The sequence below is a fragment of the Bos mutus genome, chromosome 22 (genome assembly GCF_027580195.1).
Source record: "Bos mutus isolate GX-2022 chromosome 22, NWIPB_WYAK_1.1, whole genome shotgun sequence".
Lineage (NCBI taxonomy): Eukaryota > Metazoa > Chordata > Mammalia > Artiodactyla > Bovidae > Bos > Bos mutus.
The window spans coordinates 36,279,738-36,300,897 of record NC_091638.1 but is presented as its reverse complement, the minus strand read 5'-3'; the positions used below and the strand labels follow the sequence as shown (position 1 = coordinate 36,300,897).

Below are 21,160 nucleotides of genomic sequence, written 5' to 3'. Positions count from 1 at the left end.
TGCAAAAACAAAAACAAATAACCGTACTGGAAGGGGCCAGCTTCGTTATTTTTCTTAAAAGTTTGTAATTACACATGGTGCAAGAGCACTAGCATCTTACTGTGCTAAATACCGCATGCTGATGATGCTGAGGGATGGTAAGAAAAGTCTCCTGCAAGAACTCGGAAGGACCTTTCCCAATTGATGCAGACCACCTCAGGTGGTCTCACACTGGCCCCCCAGCAGGAAAAATCCTGAGAGCTCTAATTGACCCTCAGCACCTTCCTTCTTTGTGGTGTGACCATTTATGACAGGCAAAGAACTTGTGCAATGTAAGGGTTTCACAAACAGTTTCCATTGTCAGTTAAGCCAAGGACCAATCTAGATAGCATCTTTAGCAAAAGAGTTTTGGGAAGTGAGCAGTGTCTACAATCACCATGTTGGTGACAAAATAAAGCAATATACTATCACACACGATACTTTTTGAGTGCCTAGGAACTCAGGTTCTGTAGGAAAATCCTAACTACTAAGTCATCTGAAAGAACAATCCAAAAACTGTAAGGAAATTGGAAAGGATTACAAACTACATGATCAGCCAGAATACATGCAGAGTCACTCACTGACTGGTTAGCCTTTTCATCAAGTTTCAAGTATGTGTAACTTCACATACATCTCTATCACCAAAAGATAAGTTTTGAGGCTATTTTCATCTTAACTTTCACAGCATGGCATTTTGGATTCCTATTTTAAAACACTGGTCACTGTAATTTTTATACTTGTGAAGTAGTATGAACCACATTATTTGCTAACTTTACAATTAAAATAGAAGGCCTTCTTCCCCATTTTAATCGAGAAAATACTTCTTCGTTTTGATTGGAAAATAAACCAGGACAATACAAAGGAGTAGAATACTGACTGGCATGCAGAAAATCCTCCTTAAAAAAAAAAAGGTTTAGTGTTATTTACTGAGGATTTTTCTGATTGTCAGAGGTGTGCTAATCACTTTGCATTTCCTTTCACCAACTCTATGACATCTGCCCCTTCAAAGATGAGGAAACTGATTCTTTAAAAGAAGTTAAGGAACTGGCCCAATATTACACAGTCAGGAGGCAATGAAGTTCTTGGCTTAGCAGGTTGTGCTTTATCACCAGGGTTCTGTGCAATACCATGCAGCTCAGACTTTCATGTGCATTCATATTAGATGGGGGTCTTGCTAAAGGCACATTCTGACTCAGTAGGTCAAGAGTGGGGTTTGAACTTTGCATTTCTAATATGCTCTCCAGTGACGAGATGGCAGTTGGTCTACAGACTGGATTCTGAGTAGCAAGGCACCATACTACTGAAAGACCATCATCTCTTCCCTTTCAACAGAATGTTACGATAGTTCATTGCATTAGGAGCCAGACACTCTTACTTGGTTACGTGACCCTGATATATTTGAGACAACACAGAGACAAGAAAGATATCAATCCAGAAGCAATCGTGGTTATGGAATGCATACATTTCCATGTATTTTTACAGTAAAAATGCATTAAAAAATCTTTCACAAAAGAAACTTAAAAAATACAAGTAGGGTGTTAAGTCCTCCCCACAACATTCTTTCCAGCATCAACTGTCTCATGGGTGGGAGGGGAGTTCCTAAAGGGTTTGATTTAATCATACAAAATACTCATTCATATCATCTCTCATCAAGACATTTACATGAAGTGGGGAACTAGGGAAAGTAGGCTCAAAAGAATCAGTCTCCAATTTAAGGTTACAGTAGTTCAGAGAAAAACTCTTATCTTTCTGGTTAATGTACAGTCCCTGTAAAGTACGGTATTTTCAAAGTATGAAACTCAGATGACACTGCCACACTAAGTCTTCACGGATAAAGCCAAGCCCAGGTGGGCAGCACATAGATTTTAACATGTCAAACATCTCTGACAACAAGAGAGACACTGAGATGTTAACGTCACGATCCACTCCAAAAATCCACCTCTTGATTTCATTTATTTAAAACTCTGGACCACAATTGAGAGCATCGATCATTTAATATCACGGATTTGGCTAGAATGAGTGAGAGAATTCCTAGCAGTGGAGCCTTAGGAATAAAATCCCCAGTTGGCTCTTAGGAAATTGATGAAAAAAGAACATCATTATTCAGTTGCGTTCTCCCTCACCATACTACTGTAGCTCAATGTATGCTCTGTATGGAAAACTCTGAAGATAAAAATAGCAGTCTCAGACTTTTTCCTCTTTTTTAGCTATAGAATGTACATTGTGTCTGTTCCAGGAAATGAACTTGGTTTGTGCATATCCACAGAAGGACAGCTACTCATTGTAATGTTGTATAAACCCATAAGTCAAATAAAGCTATGAACAATGTAATATTTATATATGCATAGTGTTTTATAAAAAGATTGGCCCACATACTGCTTTTCATCAATACAGAAAGAGCATTAAGTCCACAGCACACCGCAAGAAATGAATGAAGAACAGAAATGCAAACAAGTGCTTAATAATTCACAAGCAGGCTCACCATGGAGGAAATGATGATATTCAAACCAACTAAAGCTTTAGAGAATTACTTATATAGTCTCCCATTTTTAAAACAGCTTTACATACCTGATTTAGTTTACAGTAAAATATATCCCAATGAATCAATTTGTTCCATATTCAGAAATATAAACACATGTCACATTCCTCACAGCTAATTTTTTTGTCATAAATTCTCTTTTATACAAGAAAAAAAGGCAACAGTTGTTTGTTTTTAAAACAGGCTCTATTAATTACAATTTTTAACTCTGTACACAAGATAATTGGCTGGTTTTCTCCATTTTTTTTCTTTATCCTTTTTTTTTTTTTTTAAACAGTACCATGAGAACAACAGTGATTGACTTGCAAAGTTTTGTGTCTGTATGGAAAATGCAAAACAGTACTACGGAAATACGCAATGCATCATAAGCAGCGATTTGTTGTGGTCCAACAGGTACAAGCAAAGGTTTTGGCTCAGCTAGGCAGTAATTCATTTCAACCACAACCCGGGGCTACAGCCGACCCAACCAACCTCCTGTGAGATAGCAAAAGAATGTCTTCTATTAAGGAAAAATTTCTATACTTTGTTCTGTCCAAAGATTAAAAGGACAGGGTCATAAGTGCAGATGTTTGTCAACCAGATCTAGAACCAATGAGATTGAATCCTTCTCTTTCAACCATTTTGGAGATTTTTATTATGGTTCCAAAGAAAACTGGCATTTCTAAGAATGAGCATGCCCAACCCTCATGTCTTTAAATATCAATAGAGAAGTTCCTTCTACCAAGGCTTACTCCCTCCTCCCCAGTTTGGCAAAGGGCAACCACAGGCTCATGATAAAAAGGGGAAACTTTCTGTACTAGTGATTCTTCGGGCTCCTCACACCAGCACATTGTCTCCCATGCCATTTACTATTCAGTCTCAAATCAGGCAAGACAACGCCAAAGGTGTTTGCTGTGCGTTCCTTCTAGTAGGTGAGCAAAACTTTCATGGCACTGCCTTAATGAGATTCTCATTCAGTGTTGGTGATGCTAACGAACCTGACCATCTGTGCTTGGGCTGCGTTTAGGTAATGGCGACCAACCTTCTCCTCTCTGCACCTTTCTATAGCCAGGGAGAGTACAAACTGTTTTCTGAATGGAGAATAACTTGAGAACATAACATTTCTTTGTGCTTTGTGCTGTGTCCTTTAGCTATAAATATCCTTCATTTGCAACAGTAGTCTCTTCATACAGTTTGCTTAACTTTAGGATCATCAGTAATCCTCATTTATTCCAGAGTCCTCAGCTTTTACAAATATAACTTTTGCCTTTTTGCTTTTATCAAAAAACAACAACAACCAAACTCCTAACTACACTACAGCACTACATCAGTACATAACAGTCTCCATCAAATTAATTAAATTTGATCAATAATTTTCCTTACTTAGAGAAAATGATCAACAGCCGCAATTAACCAGGAGAGAAAAAGATCACCCCCACCCCCAAAGGGAACAATTCTTAACAATTCTACAGTTTATGTAGAAACAAAATTTATATCCCTTTGGGGAAGCATTTAGCAAATAATTTCCCAAAAAAGTATGCATTTAAAAATACTTTCTTTAATATGATACATCAGGCACAACACTTTTCATATATATATTTTTTTCTTATAAGATTTCAAATGCATCAAATGTCGCTAGTCAGAGGATCATCAAGCTGACGTCAGATGCTTCATTAGGTAAGAAACTAAATGATTTCAGGTTTGTGAGCTTCCTCTTCGAACCTTTGACATGGTAAAGGCTGGAAATGTGACGCAGGCTCTCAGATACTGAGGTCGGTGCTGCATTCTTTGTAAGGTCTTCTCCGCTGCTCCGGGGGATGTCTGGAACTCCGGCCGGTGTCCTGTCTTAGACTCGTCTCGTCCCTCTCCCGGTGGCTGCCTCTGTCCTCTTTGTTCCTTTTCTCCAGGGACCGCTCTCTCCTCCGCTCGGGGGACTTGGTCCGCCTCCGGTCGGTGGATTTGGCTCTCCTTTCGGGCGAGCTTCCTCTCTTGCGCTCGGGCGATCTTCTCTGATCCAAGAGTCTCTCCAGAGACCGCCGCCGCCGGCCTGGAGAGCCGTCCCTCCGGCGGGTCGGGGACCGCTCTCGCCTCCTCTCCGGGGAAACCTCCTTCCTCTTCTCCTGCTTCTCCCTTCTCTCCAAAGTGTTGTCAGCGCTGCGTGTGCCTTCCCTCCGCTTCTCCGGAGACCTCCTCTTGGGGCCATTGGTCACCATCCGCTCGGGTTGGGCGTCTCTTCGTCCCTCGGGTGCCCGGTCCTTGGGTCGGCAAGCCCCACTGTCGGGTTTTCTAGAAGTTCCGTTCCACGTGTGATGTTCATTGGGTTGTCTGCTATACTCTCTGCTGCCTTTGGGATCTCTCACGTGTGCCCGCTTTTCCCCATGTGGTGATGATTTGTGAAGATCGGGTGGGTAGCTGGACTCCAATGATGGATGCTGTCGGCGGTCCGGGGGCCCAGCCCTCATTTCCGGAACACCTTGTGGACCGGTGGGGGGGCCGTTCCCGTCGCTGCCGGGGTCTGCCAGGAAGAGAAACGAGAGCAACAGTTTGGTATCAAGGACCTTGGCTCCTGTCCCCACCCGCCCTCTTGAGACCCCATTAGTCACAACAAACAAACAACTGTTAAAAGCAGTCAGAATCAAAGCCAAACTGACTCTGAGTTAATTTAAGTATAATTGCAACTAGCCATGGTTAAAAACTGGTACTTGTGGCTTTTGGTATCTAGCCTACTATCTTTATACTCATATAGATCATTCAACTTGTAACATCAGTCATGAGTTTAGTCTTTAAAGGTATAACCCAAGTAATCTGTCTAGAAGTATCAAAATGGCCCTCCCCCTTAGTATCTCCCTTTCTTTTTCCCCCAGCCATCACCCTTCCTCCCTGACATCTCCCCCTACTCCATGACAGAAAATATTCCTTTGTTTAAAGATTGTTTTAATTTGCTTACAAAAATCTGGGCTGTTGAACTAGAGGGGCATGAGGGAACTTTGTAAGGGAATGGAAAGAATCTATGTTTTGATCTGAGTAGGGATTAAATGGGTTCATAGAGAGGTAGAAATTCACTGCTCTGGACCCTCAGGCTTTATGAATGTTACTGTAAGCAAAGTATACTTTCATTAAAAAAAAAAACATCCAGGCTGGTGATGACAGAGGCAACACAGCCAGATGTTGACGACAGGCAAACGTGACATTATGGGAGGGTCCATTAAACATCTCTCTACCTGTGTGAGTGCTGTGCAACTATTTTCTTTATTTTTGCATATGTTTAAGGAGCTGTTTTTAAACTGTGGAGTCATTGGACAGATAAAAGGAAGTGGAAGAGAGGTTGTCAAGTGCACATTTGACATTACATGGCGTTTGCACAGAAGCACTCTTCTTGATGCTATAAAAGCAGCCAGAATTACATCTAAGGTGTGGATTCACTGGGTGACTTTTTATAACCTTAAGACATCTGTAGATTAAAAAGCAGGGGAGCCCTATAAAGGCTCCTGTTTTTATTGTTAAACTATCTGAAATGACACTGCAAAAACATTAAATAGCATCCTGGATTTAGGAGAGTTCTTTTCAAAGCTTTGTCATACCTAAACCCAGTAAGTCATACATACTATCCCATTCCAGGCTCAGCACCAGACATGATGTGCTGTATCATAGAGGACAAACCAGGGCCACAGTCACAGAGACTAAGAAATCATTGGTGCTCTTTAAGGATCTTTAATGAGTCAACAAGGTCAACATTAGGCAATTAATCTTTCACGAATGATCTCCCAAAACCTAGGGTGAGTTTTAACAAAAACAGGAACATAGCCTAAAGCAGGAATCAGTAAACTTTTTTCTGTAAAGGGCCAAAGAGTAAAATATTTATGGTTTTTGCATGCCACATACTTTGTCACAACTGTTCATCTGCCACTATATGGCAAACGCAGCCATAGACAACACATTCAAGAAATGGCCATGGTTTTGTGCCAATAAAACTTATCAATTCAAAAACAGGCTGTGGATAGATTTGGCCCCTGGACTGTCATTCGACAAGAGATAACTAAGTAGGAAATCTCATCTTCCTGTTTTAGCAGAGTCTTATCTCTTGAGGTGAGAGCTTTGCGATCTGAGATTTGTTGTTTTGGAATGGCTGGGGAGGTGTCTAGAAATAACACACACAGAAGCTTATGAAGTCATTTTAAGATCTAGGTGAGGGAAGGGGCTTCAGTGACCATCCTAAATCTAACCTTGGGGTTTCCTACACCTATATTTAAGAGAAGGGAGAGTAAGGCTTCCACAGAGTCAGTGGTGTACTTACAATTCAAAGAACGCAGGGTGCTCAGAATGAATTGCCAAACATATCAAAACAGAGCTAAAGCAGAAGCAATGAGGAAATTAGGCCACAGCACAGAAACACCTAGTATTGATTGAGCTACAAACCGTAGTTTGATTATGGCCCATAAGGTAGAAGCAAGCCTCCCCGAGCTTTTCATTTCTCATACATGCAGCGATATTAGGAGGTATCATCGCTGTAGAAGGGAGGGCCCAGCACCAAGAACAGTCAGAGAAGAGAGAGAAAGAGAGAAAGAGAAAAAGTTGAACATTTAGATTCCCTATAACAAAGAGGAAAGAAAAAAAATCTGCATTTGTTAACATAGGGTAAAGAGAGTTTATTTGTCCAGTCAGACAGTCTAAGGCAACACTCAAATAAGGCTGCAGAGACCAAAATCAGAACAGTGACGTTTTCAGACAGCCAGATAAGGTGAGAGAACCCAGACAATGGATGCATCCTTTTTTTCTTTTACTTTCTTTCTTTTTCAAACAACTGGAACAATGACAGGCTGGCATAGGAGAGCATTAACAATAAACAACAGAAAAACAAAGTTCCCTCCCTCCCCCTCCCCGCCCCCAAGACCGCGGCAGTTAAATTAAGTACAAAAAACTCATTACAAAAATAGCCTCACAGAGAAGCAGGTTCCAATCAAGTCAGAAAAATATTGGAACTTAACATATTATAACCCATTTGTGACTCTAATCAATAGAATTAGAGAAATTTAGTCCCAATGACATATGGAGACGTTACAGTAGCACAACCCTGGCACATTCAACCCTTTTTGGAAAAAAAAAAAAAAAAAATGGTGTATTGAAATGATCTTTATTTTTAGCCCAAAGAACATTGGTTAGTGTTGGATTTTCATCCTCAGTGCAACAGACATAGGTTTTGAGAAGGTACACAGGTTACTGATGATGACTCGCAAATGAAAGATCACATCCAACAGAAGCATAGGGAAGACAGAAAAGGGAGACATTGTTACACAGTTTCAGTGGCATCGGTACACCTACAGTCAAGGTTTAGTACAGTGCACAGTTGTGGCATCGTAATGTTGTCAAAATACTTCCCCTGTGGTTGGGCATGTCTAAAGGGGCCTCATCAGATACCCACCCCTCCCCCACCAGGGGCCCCTCATATTTTGCACCTGTATGGATGTCCAACACCTGGGAAGACTGTCCTTCAAAGGAGTTCTCGTTCTCCTTGACCTGCACCTGAATTAAGGATCTCATCAACTCCAAAACGCAACTGGGAATTGTGCCAAATGACTTTCAGAAAAGAGGGTAATAACAGATAAATCCCTAATAAAGGGGACCAATGTATATGGGGACCATTCAATCACAGTTTCTATAGAAACTTTTGTAGACCTTTGGTTGGGAAGAAGAGCCCTACATCTAGGGCATAGCTTTTTTTTTTTTTTTCCTTTAAATTTTAAACAAGAATCTCAAATAGGACATAATTATTATAATATACAATATTTCGCCATCAGAACACTAAGCTATGTAAAGATCATTGCTGTTTGGTCAAATCATGTCTACAGATATGACAAAGGAACTCTATGCATAAGCTGGCTTTCCTCACAGGAAAGGTATAGTAACATGTTTCCCTCATGATGGGCACTGGGAATTGATTTCATCCTTTATCATCTAAAAACATATGGCTAAAGTTTCAACAGTTTTGTTTGTTTGTTTGTTTGAGTTGTGGGCTCAGGTGGTCTGATTTGGGGTAGGGACCAGTGGGAGGCATGCAGAAGAACTGTATACACCTCCTTGATGCTGAGCAAGGCCCCCAAATCATCTCCAAAATTCATGCCTCTTAAATAAAGATATCAAGTAATCAAAAACAAGAGAGGAGAAAAAAAATTGTGCCTCAACATTATCACTCAGGAAACCTGCTTTCCTGCTTCTTAAAAGGAGTAGAGTCATTTTGTGCTAACAATTGGATCTGAGAAACGGTTTGGCACAGTTCAAACAAACATTCCTTCGCTCTTGGTCGGACTAGACAAAATGTTCTCTCTGATTATCAGAAAGGGGGCTATATAAAGAACTCATCTTAGACCATGCCCCAGTCCACGTGAGCAAGCAAAAGGATGAAATGTGTAGAGATTTCAGAACAAGCGAGGCAAATAATCACATGGTGCGAGAGGCTGGTAAGACACTGGTGAACAGGGGAAACAAAGACTTTCCTGCTGCAGTTCTGGAGACAAATTCATGGAGTCATGCCAGGGAAGGAAGGAATGTTTTCATAGTTTGACCCACCATATTCTGGGACCGAGCCGTCTCCCCGCTTCAGAAACAGACGCACTCTGCGGCCACCATTCTTAATCAGTTCTATAGCCCGAGAATGCTTCATGTTTTTGGTGGTCTCACCATTGATCTCTAAAATTTCATCACCAACCTGCCAGAAAGAGAGAACCAAGTGAGAAGATCACCAAAGGGTTTCATCAGCTATGGAGATGCTTTATGATTTCATTGGACATGTTCCAGAAAAATCTTCTATTACTTAGGAGACAGAAATGAAAAAAAAAAACAACCCCAAACTCTCTGTCCTCAAGGAGATGACATTCTAATATGGGAAATATAATACAACAGGCAACTTAAAAAAATACATGGTATGCTAGATAGTGTAAGCGCTAAGGTAAAAAAATAAAGCAGAGGGAAATATAAGTTGCTGAAGGAAGAGGATGTGAAATACAAGTTGCTGAAGGAAGAGGATGTGGTTGACAGCTTCTAGAATGGCCCCCAGTGATCCTTGCCTACTTGAATTCAAACCCTGTGTAAACTCCTTTCCTTTGGATGTGGGCTGGAATGAATGACTTGCTTTTCACGAACAGAACATGGTAAATGTGATGAGAGGTCAAAGATAAGGTTACAAAACAACTTTGGCTTTTGCCTTACTGGCCCTCATTTGTCGTCTCACTTGTCTATTCTGATGCATGTTGTGACAGAGCCTATGGTACTGAAACGAGAGAGGGCTTGGGCCAACAGCCCAAGCTGCACTGATCCTGACAACAACCATGAAGCTTTAGAGGCAAATCCTTCCCTAGAGGAGCCTTCAGATGAGACCACACTCCAGGCTGATACACTGACTGCTAATACGCTGGAGGTAAAGGAGTGAACAAGACAGGCCAGATACTTCCTCTCAAGAAGCACATATTCTAGAAGGCAGAAGAGAAAAAGACTGGTGCTGGAGTTTAAGGCACTGAATTTGAGTCCTATCACTTGTTAGCTAAGTGATCTTGGCTAAGTTCTCTACTTTTTTGCAGTTCATTTCCTATCTGAGTAAGGGGAGGATAACAACTCATGCCTTTCATGTTGAGGTCCAATTAAATGTTACAGTATGTCATGTGAACTAGATAACATGATACAAAATATAATAATGGTATTTCTTTCAATCAGAAACTTTTTTAAATGAGTAACTGCTGCTAAGTCGCTTCAGTCGTGTCCGACTCTGTGCGACCCCATAGATGGCAGCCCACCAGGTTCCCCCGTCCTTGGGATTCTCCAGGCAAGAACACTGGAGTGGGTTGCCATTTCCTTCTCCAATGCATGAAAGCGAAAAAATAAAGTGAGGTCGCTCAGTCGTGTCCGACTCCTAGCGACCCCATGGACTGCAGCCCACCAGGCCCCTCTGTCCATGGGATTTTCTAGGCAAGAGTACTGGAGTGGGGTGCTAAAAGCAAAATCCATGTGTTTGAAATATGAACAAAAGGACTATATACCACTGTATATGCACAAATTACGCATGTGTATATATAGAGGAAGGATATATAAGAAACTGGTACAAAAAAAAAAAAAAAAGAAACTGGTACATAATTTGACCTTGGAAATTATATTCTTACTATGCATCATTTTTTTTATCTAATTCTAAAAAATCACAGTGGTCTACTTTCTCAATTAAAAAAATCTTATTAAAAAATTCAGTCTTCAGAAATATAAACTTCAAGATTCTGTCTTAAGTTACAATTATTAAATTCCTTATCTTTGGTCACTTTCCGCCCTTTCTGCTCAGGACTAATTTTATTCACTTTTTTCCTTTCCTGATCTGACTCTTGATTTCTTTTAATTCCTTCCAAACTGCTCCCTATGTATGTCTCAATCTATGCCCCCTAGATATAATGAACAAATGATTTTTTAAAAATCATTTGATCTGCCCAGAAGAGCAACATATTCATACGTGGTAGGAGATATTAGATATCGAAATAGAACACAGTGGTTTTTTTGGCATGTGTGCATTTAAAATTTGCATTACTGAGTAATACCAAATGATCTTGAATATTCATGCTATGGTGTCCTTGGCCCACTGTTAAGAAAGACAGTTAACTCATTCCTGAGGCCAGGGAAAGGTGGCAGTGAGTAGTGAGAGACTGAACGGAGCTCACCACCCAGAACCTACAGAACCACATGGCTTCCTGCTCTCAAAGCATGCTGGGATATCCAGGAATTCCAGGGAAGTAAGGCTGGAAGAAGCACAAGCTGGAATCAAGATTGCCGGGAGAAATATCAATAACCTCAGATATACAGATGACACCACCCTTATGGCAGAAAGTGAAGAGCAACTAAAAAGCCTCTTGATGAAAGTGAAAGAGCAGAGTGAAAAAGGTGGCTTAAAGCTCAACATTCAGAAAACTAAGATCATGGCATCTGGTCCCATCACTTCATAGGAAATAGATCGGGAAACAGTGGCTGACTTTATTTTTTGGGGCTCCAGAATCACTGCAGATGGTGATTGCAGCCATGAAATTAAAAGATGCTTATTCCTTGGAAGGAAAGTTATGACCAACCTAGATAGCATATTGAAAAGCAGAGACATTACTTTGCCAACAAGGCTATGGTTTTTCTCACATCATGTATGGATGGGAGAGTTGGACTGTGAAGAAGGCTGAGCGCCGAAGAATTGATGCTTTTGAACTGTGGTGTTGGAGAAGACTCTTGAGAGTCCCTTGGACTGCAAGGAGATCCAACCAGTCCATTCTAAAGGGGATCAGTCCTGGGTGTTCTCTGGAAGGAATGATGCTGAGGCTGAAACGCCAATACTTTGGCCACCTCATGGGAAGAGTTAACTCATTGGAAAACACTCTGATGCTGGGAGGGATTGGGGGCAGGAGGAGAAGGGGACGACAGAGGATGAGATGGCTGGATGGCATCACCGACTCCATGGACATGAGTTTGAGTGAACTCCGGGAGTTGGTGCTGCAATTCATGGGGTCGCAAAGAGTCGGACACGACTGAGAGACTGAACTGAACTGAACTGAATACGAGATTAAGTATAAGAGATGGAAAATGGGATTGGGATTTGGAAATGGGATTCAGACAATATCCACTTTATTAAGTTCATGGGTGATTTTAATCCTTTATTCAATGCCAGAGTTGGAAGAGCTCACCTAATTCTGGTAGATACATCTAAGCTTGAGGGAGAGATGAAAAGCTGTAGAAACATGTAATGCTCACGAGCGTGCAGGCCCTAATCATAAGATGTCAAGAAGTCACTGCAGATGACTTATTCACGTCCATCCCAGATGCCTCTCCCTTACTTACCTTCATCTTCCCACACCTTTCGGCAGGACCATCCTCTGCTAAGCGCAGAACGTAGAGGTCCATGTTATACTCTCGACCTCCTCGAAGACTGAAACCAAATCCCTTGGCTCCTCTTTCCAGCTCCACAGTGTAAAAATCTTGCTCCTATTCAAAGAAATTAAACGCAGTTATTCTGGGAGGACTTAAATTGACACACATTTCTCTCTCTTTTCCCAAACACTCTCCATTATGGCTCATTTGACCCAAAGGCACAATTTGTATCCCCTTCTTGGTGGTTTCTAATTGTTTATTAATATCAATTAACCTTAGGAGTTTGGAGATCCAGAATATGAAAACATTCATGAGTGTGCATACAGATTGCATACCAACACACATATATTAAAATTTAATCAGTGAGGCTGTGACTTGCATTTGTGGCAGGAAAAATCCTTCATTAAATAATACCATCCTGCACATTGCTGGTGTTTTAGCCTCCCTGCCCAAGGCCCTAAAATATCTCATCATTTGGATAGCAATGGCAAGCCCCACACATCCTGACAGTGGTTCCTATGCTGGTTAGGAGAATTGGGAAAAGATTAGGAAAGGCTTTGAGAAGGCCAGTGAGGGGGAGGAAAAACAAAAAAAAAAAAACTACTTAACTCTGTATCACCCAATGTTTCCCAAATCTGCTTCACTTATTATCACGTGTGTACCCTCCATTACCACCTTGTGGGACAGGTAGGTAGCTTTAGGAGCCTCACCTGAAATTCACAAGTCTGAAAAACAGCTTAACCAAAAGACATTTTCTTGACATAAATGCCTTTACGAATACCATGACCAGCTATCTCCTGTTTTGCTCTTTCTCTGATCACCTATTATTGAGATAATTGGTAGCATTTTATTTTGTTTGGTCCTCCTTGTCCCCTGCCTCCAGAAAAAGGATGTCTAGGGATATTTTTCAAAGGTAGTAAAGTAATGTTATTTACTTGATAACCCAATGTGAGTTCATGTTTAGTATATATTTAGTACATAAAAGGTTATTTATGTTAATTGCAAGTACCTTATGAGATACCTGGTAAAAAGAGCTTCAGGAAATTGGAAGGAAATGCACAAAGCCAATAAGGCAAAAAGAGAAACAGTCCTCACCTGTGTTGCCTGGGGTGCTTTGAATTCAAACTGAGATTCTGGCTTTGGTTTGGTGGTATTCCTGCCAAAGCAAGAGAAAAAATATATATAAGAGCAAGCCGTGGAGAGCCTGAGAAAGAATCAAAGAGCAGTATCATCACACCACCAAGAGTTACTTTTTTCCCCTGAAAGTAACAAAAGAAGCCAAAGTCATGTCTGACCTGGTCTCCTGGGCTCCTTGCTGCGAAGGGGTGTGTGTGGTGGTGATGGTGGCTATCTTCTCCGCATTGGTCAGCAGAGTGGCATTTGAAGACTCTGCAGGGTAAGAGAGAACATCATGAAATGAAGGCCCCGGAGAAGACATCATCAAATCGGGTGTGCAGAAGCCCCACACCTGAATGACATCTGAATTCTCTGTCACCATTTCAAAATGTTCTGACTTGAATTTCTAAAAAAGAGTGTAAAGAACCATTCTAAGATCTTCTATGATGTGAGCCATGTACACCCCCATGACACTCCTCCAACTAGGTATCTCCACAAATGAAATAAAGAGTTTGCCAAGAAAATGGTACTTTAAAAATCATAGCCAAGGTAGGTGCCTTTCACTCTTCCCCCATCACTTGAAAAGGGCAGTCCCATCAAATCACTGCAAAATTATTTCCCAGACTTTTACAGGCTAATAATAAATGTCTCTGCTAATGTCCCTGCAATTTATCGGTGATCTTTAGTGAGTCTGCTTGATTTTCTCATGTGAATAGTCAGTGTTCTAACTTCTTGCTACTAATAAATATACATACAGAGAACATCTACTTTCTTCCCCAAAGCTTTTAATGAAACACAACTAAAAATGTGGAATTCTTGTGAGATCTTGCCTAGTATCACTCATGAAGAGTTATTTTTAAAACTTGCATTAGTCAGAGCCAGTATGTAAATCTAAGTTGTACAAATCAGGAAGCCATCCTAATGTAACAAATATGATTGTATTCTTATGTAAATTGACTTTCTTCTTCACTAAACACATTCATAAACATCTTCATTAATCTCTGGGAGCTTGGAAACCTAGGATTTGAAAACACTCATGAACATGCCTACAGACTGCTAACCGACGTGCATATATAAAAATATATTAAAATAATTTACATAGTATCAGTCTTATGTTCTTTTACTAATTATTTCTCCATTAAGATCAAGGCAGATAATAAACAATGATGAGTAAGCTGCACTATTTGAATTTATTTTTAGATTGACACTTTGGAACCTGCCACACATTTTCTAATCAAGAAAATGCTAAATGTGGGGGTGAAGTTCTTAGATTAGCCTGTAAACTACCCCTTTACTTCACAGTGTACCATGAAGTCTAGAAGTTTCTAGGAGTTCTGAGGTTTGCAGTAGGCACTCCATAGTTTGTGGAATACATGTATCTACCCACCACGTATAACGGAGTTTCTATGGATATCTCACTAATCCCACTTATTTGTGCTCTATCTTCCATTGTACTTTGCTAAAAATGCTACTCAGCTTAGATCTGACTTTCCGTTATTCTATTTTCATTACAAATAGCTGTTAAAGGCAAAGGGCTGGAGATCAGACCCGGGTTCAAACCTCTTTGTCCTTGACTCACTATCTGTATGTCTTCTTTTCCTTGAAAGGGATGATGACAATCATCATCCCTTTCCTTGGAGTAAAGTATATGAAACACATAGCACTGTATCTGACATATAGTAAGCACTCAACATACACTGACTGCAGCCAGTGCCCTTGCTACTGTTTCTATTCTGTATTTATTACTGTGGAAATGGGTTTAAGTTTTTTAAACTCTCTGCAAAATGAGACAGTTGAAATATGACTTTAACAGTTTCTATTCCAGCCCTAAAGCTTATGATCTGGATAGTGGTGGTGCAAGATTAGTAAGAAAATGTAACGCAATCAGGTGAACAAAGTTCATGCTTCAGAACGATGTCTCCCACAGAACCTGTTCTACCAAATGCTGCACCAGAATCTGAGGGAACAGTAATCTGTGGTCAAGCAGGGCTGAAAACCAGTGGATGAGACAGAAGTGTTTTTGCGTGTCTGTGTTTTGTGTTCCCTATGGGCCCTTAATGGTGCCAGTATACCTTGGGACCCTCCAAGAGGGGGACGTGGTGCTTCTCAAGCTCGTCGGGTGTTCTGGTTACAAGGTCAGAGACTAGACTCAGACTACCTGGCTTTGCAACCCAAACTTTGCAATTTACTAGCTGGGACTTGAAGGAAAGTTACTTAGACCTTCTATGCTTGAGTTTCCTCATCTACACATACAGAACAACAGAAGTATCTAAGAACACTGATGCAAAGACTACCCGGGAGGAAAAGTGTTTGGGCTCGTGCCCGGCACGTAAAAACTGCTCAAAAATTGAAGACCATCTTTTTTATGGGTGGCATGTATTTATTACCGTTATCACAATATTAAGAGCATAATATTAGTCTGTTTTTATGACCGCAGTTAACCGGCACAACCAAGGTGATAAACTGAAGTGGTATTTCATAAAGTCTACCTGCTGTGCTCCTACCTAGGACTAGTAGACTGCAAAGCCTGTCAATGTGACTTGCCAGAAGTTTCATAAACATGTATTGGTCCTTTACAAAAACTTCATATTATGTACTGTAATTAATTTTATGGAGACTCTCTGGGAAATCACAAGATTGCTTGGGCCATGGGGAAATCACCATCAGGATACCAAAAAGAAAGTTTCCTTGTAATTAGAGTGATTATAATTACTGAATTGTGCAGAGGTTCCCCTTTAGAGTTCTTGGGTGTTTTTGGTAGCCAGAGTTTTCTAGGCAGATCAGATCCTATTCTCAAGCCTTTTTCTTATACTTTCAAGTACTTTCAAGTACTTCTGCCATTTTCAAGGCTTGATGAGATGTAACAGATAACCACTCAACATACGTATAAGTAGAATTCTTTTATTTATTTTCCTCCCATCATTCCTTTGCTATTTTCAAATATTTATATGCAAATCTGTTCTGAGTTGAAGCTTAACGTTAAGCATTTCGGAAATTAACATTTGGTATGCAAGTGCCTATTTGAGCGAGCCCACTGAATTTTTTCTCCTTTTGTTTGTTTTTCTTAATCTATGAACAACCACCATATTTCAATTATTTCCAATGTGCCACACACCGTGTACGGTTCCTTCCCACATGCACTGTTTCATTTCATCCTCATAACTCAAAGAAATAGGTGCGATTAATTATGCCCATTTTAAAGCTGAAGACGCTGAGGCTTACAAAAAGTAGGCAATATGTCCAAGGTCATCCAGAGAGCAAGTGGAGGCACTGGCAATTAAACCCAGGGTCTGCCTGATAGTTAACTTTTAGTTTCACTCTATTTACAAGGGAATTATTCAGGGGTCAAGGAAATTGGATGTGATTGGTACATTTCCTTCTTAACAAGCAAGTACTTTTACCTTCCTGTATAAATACCAACTTCACTAAGTTGTATCACAGATGAATTAAAATACAAAACACTCTGGTTTTGACTTCTAGATTTCCTGGGTCATTTTCAAGCACTATTAACTTTTACCATATCCTCAATTTCCAGGATGCTTTTTAAAAGATCTATAATGTTATATATATATATTTAAATGAGCTTTTAAGTCTTCATTTAGAATCAAACCAAGACCGTGTGTGCTGAAATTCTCTCCAGCTTTTAAAACTACGGAGTTGAAGCCCATCCTCACAAATTTCTATCTCTAGTCCAAAGTAAACTGTCCCCCATATAAAAGAATAAACACAAAAGACGGGTCTGATATAATATACACCCTAGCAACAGTTTTAAAAAGGACTGTCAATGTATTTGACTTGTGGAACTCTTAAGGCAGGTGGACAGGTTGACTGTTTTCATGATAAATTCCAGCAAGTGCCCTATGTGCTTTCTTAAACAGTGTTTATACCTGCTTTAACTCTCCTGGGAGAATGAAAATGGATATTACTACCGTTTCCACAGCAATCACGTATCGAGAGGAGCATATCCTACCTCTCAAGGCACCGTCACGGTGCTGTGCTAAACCAGGGCACTAACTTCTGAAAGGAGCTTCTATCTTGGGTTTCAACTTATCTCCGTGACAAGTGATTACCATTCTAACCTTGCTCCCATGTTAATATCCTTAGCTGCCCTTACAGAACCACATTACAAGGCCAAGCAAATAGACAATGGATACAATCATTCTATTCATAAATATTTTAATGCATAAACACATATGTAATAAACACCTGAAGGAAGCATTTGAAAATTTAAATCCCATAAATATTTGAAAAGTTTGTGGAGGCTTTTAAAATGTGTATGATAGAAACTCTGTTCTTCTTGCCTGAGTATATGCTAGCTATCATATCTACCTTTGCCAAGGAAATGGCATTACCTGTGTCACCAAGCCTTACTTCCTATACAAGTAAATACTTTAAGTCAGAGAGATGTGAAGTACAGAAACAGATACATAAACACGTATAACTGAATCACTTTGTTGTGCACCAGAAACTAACACAGCGTTGTTAACTAACTATACGTCAATAAAAAGAAAAAATTAAAAAATAAAAAGACTTCAGGGAAAAGAGACTATATTTAAATAATGTCTTTTATTTTTATTATTTATTTATTTAGGGTGCACCACGGGGCAAGCAGGATCTTAGTTCCCCAACCAGGGATCAAACCCACGCCCCATACAGCGGAAGCATGGATACTTAACCACTGGACCTCCAAGTAAGTCCCTAAATAATGTATTTTTAATTTCATAAATATTTTCATTAGTTTGAACTTGACTCAGTCTGATGATTCCATGAGAGCCTGGCTCAGTCAGGATCTGCTCTTTCTGATTAGTCTCACTCACAGACTTCACAGGGTATTTCTATACACTCCAGTAGTAGGAGGCATGTGTGCTCTGACTTGCCAGAATTCAAGTTCAAATTCAGTATGTAAGCCAGTCTGTGGGCCTTTCTGTGTTGCCATGATAAATTTCCTATCCAGCTGTCCACCTCTCACAGGGGAAGAGGCTCTGCCCTCACTCCACCTCCCAGCCTCTTCCCAAAGGTCGCAAAAGCCTAGGATGGTGAGAACCCCCCTGAACACGCCTGTCTGAGAACTGTGAATGACACAATAGTGCCCAAATCAAGGGGGGTCATGTTTCAAAGCTTTTGTTGGAGGGGGCTAGCAGAGACAGAACGGTGAGAGGGGAATGGGAGAAAGAGAGTGAGGACAGAAGTGAAGCTGGAGAAATCAGGTGACTGATGACAAGAGGAACGAACATGAGCATGCTGCTTCCCTGGAAAACAGTCGATCTTGATCCCATGATTCCATTGCAGGAGGCGTGGGTATGGTTCCTGGTTGGGGAAGAATTGCCACAAGGCACAGCCAATGGATAGGGAGTAAGTTCCCAGCATGGCCCAATCAAGGGTGCATCGTCCTCTTTTTTTTAATTTGATCATTTTTTAGTGAGAAAACTAAAACAGTTTGTAGTAAGAAAATTTTTTAAATGGTTCTGATGCCTTATGTAAAATAGAAGGGAAAAATATATATATAAAACTCACTTGGGGACTAATGCCAGGTATGGTTTATTCCTTTAAACCATATATTAATATTTTGGTTGTGAATTTCATTTAGGGCCATTCTCAGTCATTAAGTATATGTGATCTCTCCTTAATTCATGACTCCATTAATAGTAAATGGGTTATCTGTTAGAGGCATCTTTGAATATACATTTTGCAAACATTTATCCTGAATTGAAATATGACTGACATGACAGGATAAAATCAGAAAGCACAAGTATTCAATGACAGTGTGAAAATGATGACTGCAGTTCAATCCTTGTCTGATAAAAATAACCGCCAAGAACTGTTAAAATTGCTCAACCACGTTGTGATATTATTTCAAGACTACTTTGCTTTTTAAGTTCCCCTTTGAGGAGCTGTGCAAAGAAAGGATGAGTTAGTCTTCAACTCCATAATGAACAAGTAACTAGCCCAGAAACTAATATAAAGTGTTTAGCCTCATCTCCTCCAAGTTTGGTCAGCTTATCTCCTTCTGTCTGGCTCATTAGAGTGCCTCTTCCTGAAGTGGCTCCTTGTGTTTCTGAGAACAGTACCCTGAACAAGATGGATTTCTAAGAGCTCCTGAGCCACTCCGATGAAGGACTTCAGTTTTTTTATGAAGATCACTCAACAAAATGTCTCTGGGCTAGTCCATTAAACACTAGAGTAAGAGACTGAAGGAGACCAGAACTTTCTGACATGGAGAGAATGCCTTCCTTTTACCTTACAATCTACCATGTCCAGCACACTTTTATGGAGAGGAAGTGGATCCAGCATGATTTTCTCTTCATCAGATTGCAAAGGTCACTCTCTGTTCTATAGGTTCTTGTAAAATCCTCATGGATTGCTTCAGCATCTCTCCAGAAATCTAACCCTACTGCCTTCATTCTAACTTCCAAGATGGCAATTTTTGGCCCCACTTTAAAGATGAGTATTAGAAATCCACCCTCTGCCAGACTTGATTCCCTTTACCTGCACAAAGATGAGTATTAGAAATCCACTTTCTGTCAGACTTGATTCCCTTTACCTGCACTTTGAAAATGACAAAGTAATTGGTGAAGAGTTTTATTATCATGGTGGTGAATTCCTGAAATATCTTGTGATGAAATCACGTCCTCAGCAGCACATCAATCCTTAACTACACTGTATCAACTTTAACATCTACTTTCTTCTCACCAAGACAGCCTGTGATAGCTCTGTTCAAATTTTACACTTTTGAAGGACTGTGGTTTTAAAAAACATCTTTTTATTGACAAATGTTATTGGATAATCTATCTTGCTTTCCAGTTCTTGGTGTTCAGGTTCTCAAAAAATACTTTCCCTTGCCCAATATTAATTTAAGTCAACAAGTACGTGCACAGGAATATAAGTTGCTTCTGCATATTTATCTTTCCTGATTGTGAATTCTTTTCTAAGCTCTTCCCTCAAGGAGCTCTTTCTCTCCTTCCTTCCTTTTTGGAAATTTTCATTCCCACAGACTAACCAACATAGACTCAGCAAGTTATATCCTGTGTTCATTTCTTTTGAATTAATTTTCTGAAATCTCACCACAGCATGGAGATAAATGTATCTAAATTTATATACTACATTAGGCTCTCTCCACCATTTGTCACCAAATTTTCCTAGCTTCCTTCATCTTTTCCATTAGGAACCTAGGTTATATCATCTTGTGACTACTTTCCTAAATTCTAATAGCTTTCCAGAGTGGTGATTTGGTAGAATGGACTCTAGACCAGATGGTAAATTACTAACCATGCATTTGAGGCAGGCTGAAATAGACCATCATTCAAGGAGCTATTTTTTCCCTCCACATTTGGCAGCGGGTATTTCTGGTACAGTGAAATATCCCTGTTCTTAGAATGAACAATTTTCAAATATTTATTGTTTGGTTTTAGACTTACATCTTCTGAAATGCACAGGCTATAGTACTCAAATTTTAAACTAACATGGCTCACTTTCTAGCAATTAGTAGATAAAAATGTTGATCTGGTGAATTACTTTCAGATAAAACTTCTGATTTTCTTATTTTACAGATCAGTGGCATAGAATTTTATCACACTATAACCATAAACCACAGTTGTCTCTCGAGAAATAACCACTGACTTTGGAATATATTTTATT

At 40.0% G+C, this 21,160-nt stretch overlaps 1 protein-coding gene across 16 annotated transcripts in view; it reads right to left on the bottom strand.

Moving 5' to 3' along the window:
- Nucleotides 1-1,405: 1,405 nt before the first annotated feature.
- Nucleotides 1,406-21,160, bottom strand: part of MAGI1 (membrane associated guanylate kinase, WW and PDZ domain containing 1) — a 642,595-nt gene continuing 622,840 nt past the window's right edge. For 7 of the 16 annotated variants that reach the window (XM_070359128.1, XM_070359130.1, XM_070359137.1 and 4 more), the window contains 5 exons: nucleotides 13,705-13,798; nucleotides 13,505-13,565; nucleotides 12,380-12,523; nucleotides 9,101-9,239; nucleotides 1,406-5,051 (listed from right to left, as the gene is read on the bottom strand). In XM_070359128.1, the coding sequence (XP_070215229.1) occupies nucleotides 4,297-5,051; nucleotides 9,101-9,239; nucleotides 12,380-12,523; nucleotides 13,505-13,565; nucleotides 13,705-13,798 (1,193 nt within the window). In that variant the 3' untranslated portion in view covers nucleotides 1,406-4,296. Of the gene's footprint in view, nucleotides 5,052-6,952; nucleotides 7,042-9,100; nucleotides 9,240-12,379; nucleotides 12,524-13,504; nucleotides 13,566-13,704; nucleotides 13,799-21,160 lie in introns of all 16 variants that reach the window. The other 9 variants (XM_070359135.1, XM_070359136.1, XM_070359132.1 and 6 more) reach the window with 2 other exon arrangements.